This window comes from Scaptodrosophila lebanonensis, unplaced genomic scaffold (genome assembly GCF_003285725.1).
Source record: "Scaptodrosophila lebanonensis strain 11010-0011.00,11010-0021.00 unplaced genomic scaffold, SlebRS2 tig00000001-arrow-pilon, whole genome shotgun sequence".
NCBI lineage: Eukaryota > Metazoa > Arthropoda > Insecta > Diptera > Drosophilidae > Scaptodrosophila > Scaptodrosophila lebanonensis.
The window spans coordinates 14,108,527-14,122,753 of NW_022060529.1; the positions used below are offsets into that span (position 1 = coordinate 14,108,527).

At 41.0% G+C, this 14,227-nt stretch overlaps 2 protein-coding genes across 2 annotated transcripts; both read left to right on the top strand.

Annotated features, from left to right (window-relative positions):
• The first annotated feature begins 9,540 nt into the window (after nt 1-9,540).
• LOC115623793 (odorant receptor 88a-like) lies at nt 9,541-10,984 on the top strand. Its single transcript, XM_030518372.1, has 3 exons — nt 9,541-10,524; nt 10,581-10,736; nt 10,937-10,984. The coding sequence occupies exons 1-3, from the start codon at nt 9,541-9,543 to the stop codon at nt 10,982-10,984; spliced, it is 1,188 nt and encodes a 395-aa protein (XP_030374232.1).
• A 2,302-nt stretch (nt 10,985-13,286) lies between these two features.
• LOC115623892 (odorant receptor 88a-like) lies at nt 13,287-14,027 on the top strand. Its single transcript, XM_030518482.1, has 3 exons — nt 13,287-13,595; nt 13,661-13,816; nt 13,980-14,027. The coding sequence occupies exons 1-3, from the start codon at nt 13,287-13,289 to the stop codon at nt 14,025-14,027; spliced, it is 513 nt and encodes a 170-aa protein (XP_030374342.1).
• Nucleotides 14,028-14,227: the final 200 nt, after the last annotated feature.

Consider the following 14,227-nt stretch of genomic DNA (forward strand, 5'->3'; position numbering starts at 1 on the left):
TGTCCGGTCTGTCGTGTCTGTCTGTCCGGTCTGTCGTGTCTGTCTGTCGTGTATGTCTGTCCGGTCTGTCGTATCTGTCTGTCCGGTCTGTCGTGTCTGTCTGTCGTGTATGTCTGTCCTGTCTGTCGTGTCTGTCTGTCCGGTCTGTCGTGTCTGTCTGTCCGGTCTGTCGTGTCTGTCTGTCCGGTCTGTCGTGTCTGTCTGTCCGGTCTGTCGTATCTGTCTGTCCGGTCTGTCGTGTCTGTCTGTCCGGTCTGTCGTGTCTGTCTGTCCGGTCTGTCGTATCTGTCTGTCCGGTCTGTCGTTACTGTCTGTCCGGTCTGTCTGTCGTATCTGTCTGTCCGGTCTGTCGTATCTGTCTGTCCGGTCTGTCGTGTCTGTCTGTCGTGTATGTCTGTCCGGTCCTTCGTATCTGTCTGTCCGGTCTGTCGTATCTGTCTGTCCGGTCTGTCTGTCGTGTATGTCTGTCCTGTCTGTCGTATCTGTCTGTCGTTACTGTCTGTCCGGTCTGTCTGTCGTATCTATCTCTCCTGTCTGTCGTATCTGTCTGTCCGGTCTGTCGTATCTGTCTGTCCGGTCTGTCGTATCTGTCTGTCCGGTCTGTCGTGTCTGTCTGTCCGGTCTGTCGTGTATGTCTGTCGTGTCTGTCTGTCGTGTATGTCTGTCCGGTCTGTCGTATCTGTCTGTCGTGTATGTCTGTCCTGTCTGTCCGGTCTGTCTGTCGTATCTGTCTGTCCGGTCTGTCGTGTATGTCTGTCCGGTCTGTCGTATCTGTCTGTCCTGTCTGTCGTTACTGTCTGTCCGGTCTGTCTGTCGTATCTGTCTGTCCGGTCTGTCGTATCTGTCTGTCCGGTCTGTCTGTCGTGTATGTCTGTCCGGTCTGTCGTATCTGTCTGTCCGGTCTGTCGTATCTGTCTGTCCGGTCTGTCGGTCTGTCTGTCGTGTATGTCTGTCCTGTCTGTCGTATCTGTCTGTCCTGTCTGTCGTATCTGTCTGTCCGGTCTGTCGTGTATGTCTGTCCGGTCTGTCGTGTCTGTCCGGTCTGTCGTATCTGTCTGTCCGGTCTGTCGTATCTGTCTGTCCGGTCTGTCGTGTCTGTCTGTCCGGTCTGTCGTGTCTGTCTGTCCGGTCTGTCGTGTCTGTCTGTCCGGTCTGTCGTGTCTGTCTGTCGTATCTGTCTGTCGTATCTGTCTGTCGTATCTGTCTGTCCTGTCTGTCGTATCTGTCTGTCCTGTCTGTCGTATCTGTCTGTCGTATCTGTCTGTCCGGTCTGTCCTGTCTGTCGTATCTGTCTGTCCGGTCTGTCGTGTCTGTCTGTCGTGTATGTCTGTCCTGTCTGTCGTATCTGTCTGTCCGGTCTGTCGTATCTGTCTGTCCGGTCTGTCGTGTATGTCTGTCGTGTCTGTCTGTCGTGTATGTCGTATCTGTCTGTCCGGTCTGTCGTATCTGTCTGTCCGGTCTGTCGTGTCTGTCTGTCGTGTATGTCTGTCCGGTCTGTCGTATCTGTCTGTCCGGTCTGTCGTATCTGTCTGTCCGGTCTGTCGGTCTGTCTGTCGTGTATGTCTGTCCTGTCTGTCGTATCTGTCTGTCGTATCTGTCTGTCCGGTCTGTCGTGTATGTCTGTCCGGTCTGTCGTGTCTGTCCGGTCTGTCGTATCTGTCTGTCCGGTCTGTCGTATCTGTCTGTCCGGTCTGTCGTGTCTGTCTGTCCGGTCTGTCGTGTCTGTCTGTCCGGTCTGTCGTGTCTGTCTGTCGTATCTGTCTGTCGTATCTGTCTGTCCTGTCTGTCGTATCTGTCTGTCGTATCTGTCTGTCCGGTCTGTCCTGTCTGTCGTATCTGTCTGTCCGGTCTGTCGTGTCTGTCTGTCGTGTATGTCTGTCCTGTCTGTCGTATCTGTCTGTCCGGTCTGTCGTATCTGTCTGTCCGGTCTGTCGTGTATGTCTGTCGTGTCTGTCTGTCGTGTATGTCGTATCTGTCTGTCCGGTCTGTCGTGTCTGTCTGTCGTGTATGTCTGTCGTGTCTGTCTGTCCGGTCTGTCGTATCTGTCTGTCCGGTCTGTCGTGTCTGTCTGTCGTGTATGTCTGTCCGGTCTGTCGTATATGTCTGTCCTGTCTGTCGTATCTGTCTGTCCGGTCTGTCGTGTCTGTCTGTCCGGTCTGTCGTGTCTGTCTGTCCGGTCTGTCTGTCGTGTCTGTCTGTCCTGTCTGTCGTATCTGTCTGTCATGTCTGTCCGGTCTGACATATCTGTCCGGTCTGTCATATCTGTCTGTCCGGTCTGTCGTGTCTGTCTGTCGTATCTGTCTGTCCGGTCTGTCGTATCTGTCTGTCTGTCCGGTCTGTCGTGTCTGTCTGTCGTGTATGTCGTATCTGTCTGTCCGGTCTGTCGTGTCTGTCTGTCCGGTCTGTCGTGTCTGTCTGTCGTGTATGTCGTATCTGTCTGTCCGGTCTGTCGTATCTGTCTGTCTGTCCTTTCTGTCCGGTCTGTCGTATCTGTCTGTCCGGTCTGTCGTGTCTGTCTGTCCGGTCTGTCGTGTCTGTCTGTCCGGTCTGTCGTGTCTGTCTGTCGTGTATGTCTGTCGTGTCTGTCTGTCCGGTCTGTCGTATCTGTCTGTCCGGTCTGTCGTGTCTGTCTGTCGTGTATGTCTGTCCGGTCTGTCGTATATGTCTGTCCTGTCTGTCGTATCTGTCTGTCCGGTCTGTCGTGTCTGTCTGTCCGGTCTGTCGTGTCTGTCTGTCCGGTCTGTCTGTCGTGTCTGTCTGTCCTGTCTGTCGTATCTGTCTGTCATGTCTGTCCGGTCTGTCATATCTGTCCGGTCTGTCATATCTGTCTGTCCGGTCTGTCGTGTCTGTCTGTCGTATCTGTCTGTCCGGTCTGTCGTATCTGTCTGTCTGTCCGGTCTGTCGTGTCTGTCTGTCGTGTATGTCGTATCTGTCTGTCCGGTCTGTCGTGTCTGTCTGTCCGGTCTGTCGTGTCTGTCTGTCGTGTATGTCGTATCTGTCTGTCCGGTCTGTCGTGTCTGTCTGTCGTATCTGTCTGTCTGTCCTTTCTGTCCGGTCTGTCGTATCTGTCTGTCCGGTCTGTCGTGTCTGTCTGTCCGGTCTGTCGTGTCTGTCTGTCCGGTCTGTCGTGTCTGTCTGTCGTGTCTGTCTGTCGTATCTGTCTGTCTGTCTGTCGTATCTGTCTGTCCGGTCTGTCGTGTCTGTCTGTCCGGTCTGTCTGTCGTGTATGTCGTATCTGTCTGTCCGGTCTGTCGTGTCTGTCTGTCCTGTCTGTCGTGTCTGTCTGTGCGGTCTGTCGTGTCTGTCTGTCCGGTCTGCAGCTCTGGCCGCAGCTGTTGTTCTTGTTGCGGTTTTTTTTTTTAGAGTACAGGGTATTTTGACTAAGAATTGAGCCCGCTCGACTTTAGCATTCCTTTCTTGTCCGGACCCAAAGGGTAAAAGGCTATACTAGTTTTGTGCGAATGTATGTAACACACAGAAGGAGGCGTGGCAGACCCCCCAAAGTATATATATTATTGATCAGGGTGACAAGACAAGTCGATATAGCCATGTCCGTCTGTCCGTCCGTCCGTCTGCCTGTATGAGAGCAAGGATCTCAGGAAATACAAGACAGAGAATAACCAAACTTGGTATCGAGGTTCCCCTAAGTACTAGGCAGGTCAAGTCTATTTTTTTATTCCCCCACTCCCCCGCAATTCGTGTTTTTTTATGTAACCTCCGTAGTTCTTGGAGTTTTGAAATCATGATGGGTCAATTCTGAAGAAAGTTATTGCCATAAATAAAATCGCTGCCCATGCGCTGCCTGCAGCTCTGCCCGCAGCTGTTGTTGTTGTTGCTGGTTTGGTTCAACTTTGTGCTGCATTCATACACGCATAGTCACGATGATGGAAATGTTAAAACTGTTAAAACTGTACATAAATGTCTTTAATTAATTAATGTTAAGTTAATTAATTAATTTTTTTAATAATCTAATTTTTAAACAATTTTTTTTTGGTTTTAATTTTCCTTTTTTATGGAGAGTACAGGCAATTTGACTGTGGGGCTTGCTCGATTGCAGCGTTCTCTCTTGTTTTTATATTTTAAACGAAAAAACCCTTTTTTCTCAGATGGCAACAGCACACAATATAAGTTATTGTAATAATCATTTCTTGAATACCTTCAAGAAGATGTAATTTATGTAATAATAATTAGCTCGTCTTCCATTATTATACAGTTTAGTTAAACCTACTTGCATGACAATTCCTAAGCTTACAGTTTGGGAATGTCATACTTTATGATTTTGTAGAGACTAGTTTTTAAATTCTTAAATGAAGCTTACGTTTCAGTTGAGAGCCACTACTATGTCTCGCATTCTCGATATTGCAGCAGCATCTCCCGGTCTCGCTTACTGCCGCTTCTTTAACACCCAAATTGAAATCAAGTCACGTATTTGATTAAACATGGCGACGGCCATGTTAGACGCTAAAAATTTGCTACAAAGTTTGCGTGGCTAACGAGGCGACAGTCGGCGTGTGTCCGCGCAGCTGCCGCTCACCTTTGCATCCGCTTGAACGCTTTTGCACGGAGTCATCAATGGCTTAATTGGACCTATTATAGCGGCTATATAGCTGCATCGCCTTGACCACTTCGCTGCACTGGCCGGTCAAAGCGGGCACTAAGAAGTCATTATGAAATTTCTCATCACACTTTCAACATGCGGCCAATGGCTGTTGCTATTGTTTTTCTTGTTGCTGTTGTATTTTATTATTGCTCTGCTTACTTCAGCCTCTAAAAGTTTAAACACTCATTCATGATCTTTGAAAGGCACAAAACGGAATTAGAAGTTAATTGAAAAGTTGATACTGAATAGATTGTTTAAAAAAGTTAAAGCCGACTTAAAGTCTTTTTGTTTGAGACTGAAAATATTTGCAAACGGAAAAAAAGACTTGCCACAATGCGCCGCCATTTTTAATGATACATCGCACAGTACTGCGTAGGCCTTTTTCCGCCTCTTGGCACGCTGAGCACAAGCGCACACTACAAGTACTATATATACATACATACATACGTCTTTTTGCATACCTTATATTACATACATATGTAGGCACACATACACACAAACACCCGCATGCCAAGTACCATCCATCCACAGTCCAGGGTACGCCACATAGTTTCTTATGCTCATGCCACAAAACCAAAAGACTTGCAGAGTTTTACTGTCGAGTGGTCTTCTTTTTTTTTTTGTTTTTTTTTTTTTGCCTTTTTCGCCAGTTTCTTAGCACTCGTTGGCTGCCAGCTCTCTGCCGCGTTTCAGCCCTGAAGTGCAATAAATATTTTTTCCTCTGTGCAGTTGCTTTTTTCCTTTTTTCTTCAACGCATTTGCTGCTGCACTTCAACCGCAAAAACGAGTGGTAAAATAAGTTGTATGCGGTTTTCTTTTTCTTTGCATTTCGTATTTTGGGCTTTTGGCTTGGACTTGGGATCGGGCTTGGGCTTCGACTTGGCTTTGGCTTGGGTGGTTGGCTAGCACGCAAAACAACGACAACAATACCTAAAAAAAAAAAAAAAAAAACAGCAGCACACACCAATGGGTAGACATGCCATATAAGCCACAAGCGGCCATAATGCGTTCCTCTTACGTGCTTACATGCGCGCCAGTAAGTTGGTCTGTATTTCTGTCTTTCCATCACTCCCCTGGTTTGTCTGCCCATCTGTCAATCTGTCAGTCAGTCCGTCAGTCACTCCATGTATAGCTTTATGCACGCGTAATATACGCAACACCAACATGGCGTCGCCATCACATACAAGCAAACATTTAAAATAAGCAAACAAACTATACGCGTGCATGCTATGAATGGAATAAATGACTCTTCGTTATTTCTGAGCCTATTTATTTCATGCATTATTGTTTTTATTTTTAAATACGCAGTCCACACATACGTTTGCGATAAGTTACGCATACGCAGCGTTAGGCATTAATCGATTTTCATTATGATGCTGCGTATAAGGTTTTTCAAAAATATTCAACTCCGTTTCAAATTCCTCCCCAGCCCATACTTCCCACATTTTCAAATTACAAAAAAAGCGGTGTACAAGAAACTTATTAGCCCGATCTATGAAAGAAAGTCTATATGCCACTGTCAGATCCTAACTTAAGCAACCTTCGATGTTTTGGATTTTATATTATACTTCTACATATGAGCTTACCAGCAATCCAACAAAAAAGCAAACCGAGAGCTTAATTTAATAGAATATTAATACGGCTATTTTATATTGACATTTGCTTAAGTCGATGTTTTTGATTTTACATTACACTCCTACATATGAGTTTACTTAATTAATGAATGCATTTAAGCGCTGGCATCTTGTCCTGAAACCAGATGAGGGTTCGTCCTACCAGCAAACCAACAGAAAAGCTGAAGCAAGGCTGATAGCTTAATTCCATGGAATATAAATAGGGCTATTTCATATTGACATTTGCATGAGTCGGCTAGTATAAAACATTTGCATGTATGCTACATGTATGTATGTATGTGTGCGTGACGGGGTATAGGAACTACAATTGCTCAAACTGTATCGACATAGCACTTAAATGAAAAGTCAAATGCGCAACTTTGTTGCATTGCGTTTAAATGCAAGGTTGCATCGCAAAATGTAGCGTATTGATGGCGACGGCTCTGCAACTGATGGAATGTCATGTTAGATGGCAACAAATACGCCGCTCCATGGCCTAGCTGGCAACTAATTGCATATTTGCATAGAACAGTCAGCCAGCCAGCCAGCCAGCCAACCAACCAACCAGCCAACCAACCAGTCATCCAGTTTAACCGACGAACCAACGGGCGAGCCAGCAAGCTCTCGCAGAAAAACACAGTGCACAAGTAAGTAGAACACGAATAATAAAAAAAAAAAATCGAAAACAAAAAACTAAGGTAAAACAACAAAAACTGCAACAACAAGAACAACAACTACACATATAGTAGAACAACTGTTACAACAAATGCTAAGAACCAGCGACGTGGAGGCGCCTGTTGGCGTTGCAGTTGCTGTTCTGGTTGCTTTTTCTCTGCTGCCTCTGTTGGGGTGTGGCCGACATGGGGCTCCATAGAATGTGTCGAAGCGGGCAGAGGCAAACAAATTTGCATGCGGTTGCAGCAGTAACAGCAGCAACAACAGCAACAACAGCAATAACAACAGCAAAAACAACAACAATCAGCAAGCATGTAACTACTACAGGGTGTTGCAGAAATTGCAATGCATGCTACTTTTTTATCAACGCGTTTTTCTAGCTCTTGCTGTCAATGCCATCTGAGCAAATCGACACAACCAAAACACCGAAACACACTAAAACCAATCCAATTTATCCAACAAGCCATATACCCATCAATCCAAGCTTGCAGCCATCTATCAATATATCCAGCAAGCTAGCTAGCTATCTAGGCAGCCGGCTTGCAAGCAATGCATTCACCAATCCATTCATTTCCATAGAAATGTGCGAAGATTATATGTTTCGTCAAACGCGAAATTGCTCACGAATATGCCCGGGCGTCTGCATTGGCCTCCCAGTAGTTCCGTTGCCCCTCCATGCCGCCCGTAGTCCCTCAATCGCCTGTCACAGTTGCCGGAGTTTGCGCTGTATTTGGCCTGGCAATGTAAAGCGGTTTTGCTGTGCAGGCTGTGGAAACGTTCTTCTAAACTCCATGCACCAACAACATACCCTCATTGTTAGATACACATACTCATACATACATATGTGTATGGCCAAGTGTGGCATTTTTGTTGTTGCCGCATAATGGGTTGGCAGGCAAAAACTGGAGGGGGCGTATGGGTGTTGCGCAGCTTCAAAGGGCCTAACAAATTCATTGTTAGAAGCTCCAATAGAACCTGAGGTTCAATATATACTTGTACATATAGTTCATATGTACAAGTATATACTTAGTAAGTATTTATATATTTCCATATTTACTTCATAAAATAGCTAATTAATTAATGATCGTGAGAGTACAAATCCGTGACTGATAACATTAAATGTGAAAAAAGAATATTATTGAATTCACCAAAAATTTTAAAACCTATAAAAACAAAAGAAACCACAAACTCTTTCGATAAAATTTAAATTCGAGCATTTTGCGATGCTTTTTAGAAAAAACATGATGAATAAATAACAATAACAAGTCTTGGTTACATCACTAGATATACACCTAATTCTGTTTTTACACGGTAGATTGGTTCCAGAAACAATCGTGTAAAGAAGACATAGATCATATTTCTAAAGAAATATATATTTAAATTTTAAATTTTCAAACCATGTTAAATCAAAAAAAATAGATAAATAGATCTTATATTCATAAACAATGCGTAATGCGTAAGAAAAGTGTAAAAGAAAAGTGTGTGACGTAGCTTTTTTTTATCTCATTCACAGCTCTACTGATTGTACACTCAGGAAGGCCCGTGTCACAAAATGATTCAATTTCTAAAAAAGTCATTTGCATTTTCTCATTAAGAACATAGCTAAAATACATTTTCACACCCGATCTATCTCACTCGACATTTTATTACCACATACATACTTTATTCGATCAAGATTCAAATTGAATTGTTGCGTCAAAACTTTTACGGTTTCACTCGTATAACGAATAAAATAATTTTTGGAAAACTTCAAAGACAAACTGCAAGTTCGGAAAACCCAATGAAAATTCACGAATTCATAAAGAAAACAAATTTTTTGACAACTTCAAAAATTGATTTCTTCCATTATCATCTTATCATTTATTTTGGTTTTTTTTTTGTAAAATTTAACACTTGCGAACATGGTATTAAAAATCATATTTCCAATTTAAATCCATCTTATGTCCAATTTTTTATTTGCCTATATTTACGAAAATATAGTTATTCGAACAATACAAATAAAATATCAATATATTATAGAATCGTTGTGATAGCATTTTAGGAATTGAAACGAAATTTCATTTCCAGTTATGGACTAAAAGTAAAACCATCTCTGCAATTACTTTCAAAAACTAAAGCAACGGTCACACATGCAAATAATTTATTTGAAAATTTATTGTATTTTGCAAAAAGGTTTCAAAAAGTAAATTGCAAAGAAATTTGTATATAAATCTAAGTAGTTTTCATTGAAAAATATATTATAGTCATAACATAAAAATCCACATGCAAATTTATTGTCTGACCGTAGCTTTAGCAAACCGTTTTGTAAAAGAAGTACAGACAGTATAAAAATAGAAAAACTTGTTATAAAATTCAAATTGGAATTTAAATATACTTATTATAACGCAATGTGCGTATTCGCAGCCATATGTTAATTATAAGCCAAGATCCGAACTACCTCATATAAAAAATTGTACCTGCCACAAGTCGCAGGCTCTACTTAAGTCTGCAAGTGCTGTGTGCAATAGCTTACCTGCAATTTCCTCACACGGCTTTATTAGCTTAATTAATTATGACCTTCTACCACACCATGCCCTTGAAACTTGGCAGTATTAAAAATACAGGTTTTTGAGTCCACTTGACCAAAGTTCCTTGCAAGTTCTAGGAGCAAACATGGACGAACAGCTAATAGTGTTCGAGCAGTTTCTGCTTCCGCAGAAAGTTTTACAATATTCTGGATTAGTTTACTTCAAGTTCCAGCGAAGAAATGGACGCCTAACCAGCAATTGTGCCAGCGCATTTTACGTTTCAATTATTCTGGTGTCTATTTATTACGTTTTCAATTGTTTCGATTTGGTGTACTCTACATGGGTTGGTAAACCCTCTAGTCAGAACATTGCTATTTTATGTTTGACGACGTATCTGTGTATTCGGGGATTGACACTCTTTTTTAAGCACGATGATATTTTGACACTATTCAACGATCTAGACAGGATATATCCCCGCGACATGGCAACCCAGGCAGCAATGGAAGTGTCCAAAGTCTATAAGCAACATGTTCAACGACACAATATCATACATTATTTCAGTTTCACCACTCTGGCAATGTTTTGTGTCATGCCAGTAGTCCTGTACATATTTGACAATGAGCGGACAGGGATTATCACCTTGGAACAACAGATTGTTGGCGGCTGGTTTCCTTTTGGTATTCGACAAAGCCATGCTGCATATCCATTAGTCTGCTTGTACGACTTCAAGGACGCCTTTGTTGGCTTAACATTTTTTGCAACCTTTGATGCAATTTTTAACACCATACAGGAGAATATTATTATGCATCTGGACGATTTGAACAGGCAAGTGAGAGCCCTTAATGCCAGTGATAGCAACTCTACATCCTGCGATGAATTCTTCGAACACATTCGAAGCTTGGTACGAAGGCACCAGCATCTTAGGAAGCTGTGCCACAAATTTAACGACTTCTGCAAAATGTGCATACTGTTGACTGACTTTGTAAGCGCACTTGCGCTCTGCTTTCATCTTGTTATGCTAACTGAAACGCATAATCTGATGATGATTATTAAGTATTTGCTGCCCACCTTGGGCTTAGTTTTGTTCACCTTTGATCAGTGTTGGCGAGGTACCCAGCTGGAGCAGGCAGTAAGTTCACATTTCTATCTCCTTCACAAATATTTAATGTTCTATGTCTTTGTCAGTCTCTTAAATTTCAACAAGCTTTATTCGCTCATAACTGGTATATGGGTAGCAAGAAATACCGAAAGTTCATAATTCTATGGCTGACCCAATCACAACGGACCATGAAAATAAGTGCCTACGGCTTGATTGACGTCAATATGGTGCACTTTACTGATGTAAGTGGATTATTTATTATTATACATGTATATTCCAAGAATCATAGACAAACAATTTAATTTATTTCTATATTTTTCCTCTCTTTAAATGAAATTAATTGTATGCTCCTAAACACTTCATTCACATTTGAATAATTTTCACAAAAGTAGCAAATGCATTTACTTGTGCTGTCATTTTTTTATGTCTTCTTAATTTACAGATTATGCAACTGGCATACAAACTCCTTGCCTTCCTGAAGTCGAGATGAAGCAATATGAGAGATATATTGCATATTTTACAAATAAAAATCTTCATATTTGTTGTATACATTAACTGAGTAATCGTCACCCAATTCCCCCGGCAACTTCAAAGAATGGAATATAGACTCAGAAAAGGGCTGCTTGGTAGCAGATGCGCAAAAGGCAAGAAACCGGAGGCATTGAAAACTCTGAAACACCTGAATGCCATACTTTTCAGCACTTTACTCGAACAGAGCGAAATACCTGAACGTTGGAAGAGGCGGCAAAACTCTCCCCCAACGCTCCGCTAGCTTTTCCAAAACACAATGAGATGCTAACCGATTATTAACCAAGGACCAACTCGATCTACAAGTATATGGAACCACCAACCAAAATTTTAACCCTGTCCTGTCCTCAGATATGAAGACGTTAGACGGAATTATTAGAGAATATTATTAGTCTTCTTACAAGACAGTTATTAGAGCAGCTATGACCTGCATTAATGTTCATTTAAAAATGCAGCATACTAGTATAACAAGAATTGTATTACACACACCATAACTTGCAAGCTCACTTTGATTGGCAAAATAACTGTAATTAATTAGTGCACCTGTTCTCTCTCTAAAGAACGATGTTTTGTTAAATAAACGTGTACATATAGTACAGATTTAGTGACGGGTCATTAACAATTTTAATTACACTTATAAAACTTCTTCAGCTATTTCCTATGTGAATTAGTTGCCCCCTGAGAGAATACATCCGAATAATTTTTGCTAATAAATCAAACCACTATAATAATAATTCAATTCTCCCACAAACTAAATAAAATTTATAAAACTACATTTATAGTGTCTATATGTGTCTGCGAGTATTTGCGGCGTATGTGTATTACAGAACTGAGCCAAAGCAGCAATAATGCTTTATGATCGGGGTATATCTACTGATTAAACTGCAATATGAATTTTTGCTCGGTTTTCTAAAATCGCACTAAAGATCGCTATTTATAGAAGTAAATTGTTAAAAATGTCGATTGCTTTACTTTTTAAAAATATTTAGATTTCGTCTTTCTGAAAATGTATTCCAGAAATCTGATAAATATCTTTAATAAAATTTAAATATATAAAGATTATTTAAATTATCGCTTTATTGCCTTAAAAAAATAATTTGCATCAATATTAATAGAACCAATGTTAAAGTACGTTTTTAACTAAAACAGAATAATTATTAAATTACTAAATTTTTTTATATAAGTAGAAGTTGAAATATATATTACATACATATTTAATCACACAAATTAGATGAGGGGATACTTGTAATTTGCAAAGTCAATCAAATCGTTATAAAAAATAACTGGATAGAACTCTTAAATACACTGCCCGCTTAATTACGCTTAGTAGTTGTACTTTAGTAGTGCACCCTTTAATCCTTTCAGGGTATAACTACTTATTAAAATGCATTATGAACTTTTGTTCATTAATCCCACTGAAGAGCCCAGAGCTTAATTATACAAGTACCTGATAATTACCAGGCAAGAGCTTATTATAGAATTAAAATGGCTAACTGCGGACGAGAATATCCTTAAGTTTTTCACTTATATAGTGCATTAGAGCCTCACTTGAAAATAGTGTTAGCTTACAAGTGTAGGACAACATGGACGAGCACCTAATCGAATTCGACCAATTTTTCCAATCGCAATCATATCAAAAACTTATTGGCTTGACATGCTTCAAATTCAAGCGAGTTCGTGGACGATTTGTTAGCAACTGCAAGCGATCTATTCAAATTTCGATGTTTTATATAAGTTTCTTTTTTCTCTGCAACGGATTCAACATATTTCACTCTCTTTGGAGTGGTGTGCAGTCGGACCAGAACTTTGCTGCCTTCAGCCTAGCGGTTTACTTTGCTGTCCGTGGATTGACGCTTTATTTAAACCACGATAATGTTATTGAACTGCTTAACGAATTAGATCAGGACTTTCCAAACAATCCAGTTACCCAAAGTGTACACAGAGTTACGAAAGTCTATTCAAAGCACATGCTGCGTTACCGTGCTATCGACGCCTTTACATTCCTGGGACTAATTGGATTTTGTAGTATGCCTGCAGTGCTATATTGGCTGAACAATAAAAATGATTATATTACATTGGAGCAACAGCTGCTTGGTGGCTGGCTTCCATTCGATATAAGGCAAAACCATACGCTCTATCCTCTTGTATGGTTCTACGACGTTGTTGGTTCATTTGTTGGATTGTCCCTTTTCTCCGACTTCGATACGTTTTTTAATATTATACAGGGTCAACTTCTAATGTACATAGACACCCTAGCCAGAGAAATGGACAGCATTGATGCTACCTCCAGTATGACCGAAACTTTTGAGGCTCAGCAGCAGTTTTTCAAGCACATCACTTCCCTCCTGCGTCGGCAACAGCGCATCCATCAGCTAAATGCAAAATTTAATGCCATCAGTAAAAATTGCTTTCTTGTGGGCGATTTCATTGCAGCCGGCTCGCTTTGCTTTCTACTCTTCGCCATCACCGAAACGAAGGATGTTATGCTAATAGTTCAGTACGTGCTCCCCACCATGGGCCTCATTTTGTTTACCTTGGATCAGTGCTACCACGGTGCTCAGCTGGAGGAAGCTGTAAGTTTCTGAGCTCAGCCTATCAGCCTAAAAATGCAAGTGCAACCTTTTTATTTGTATACAAGTCGAAAAACCTAGAAACTGTCGTGTACAATCATAATTGGTATGAGGGAAGCAAGAAGTACCGTAAGCTCATAATACTCTCACTGGGCTACTCCCAGCAGACCATAAAACTAAACGCATATGGCATGATGGATGTCAATATGGTGCACTTTACACATGTAAGTATTTTAAATAATATATTTTGAAATAAAACACATTAAAACATTATGGCACAAACAAAGTAATATAATTTATATTCAGAATCCATTAAAACTCTATTCATCATTTCTCTTTAGAAACTTTAAGTCTTTCCACTGGAATATATTTATTCTTACCTTTCAGATCATGCGAACGGCCTACAACCTGCTCGCTTTTCTGAAATCTCATTGAAGATTGTAATTATTAAAGGTATATTTCTTTTTGAAAAAGAAGAAGAACTTTAATGAGAATATCGCTTTATTCTTCTCTAATTTTTGCTCTATTACCCTTGGAAAATACATCTTTCCGAAAAGGATACATCTGACAACAGCAAGAGCGAACATTCAAATAAATAACTTATTAAAATAATTTGAGTAATTATGAGTCAATTG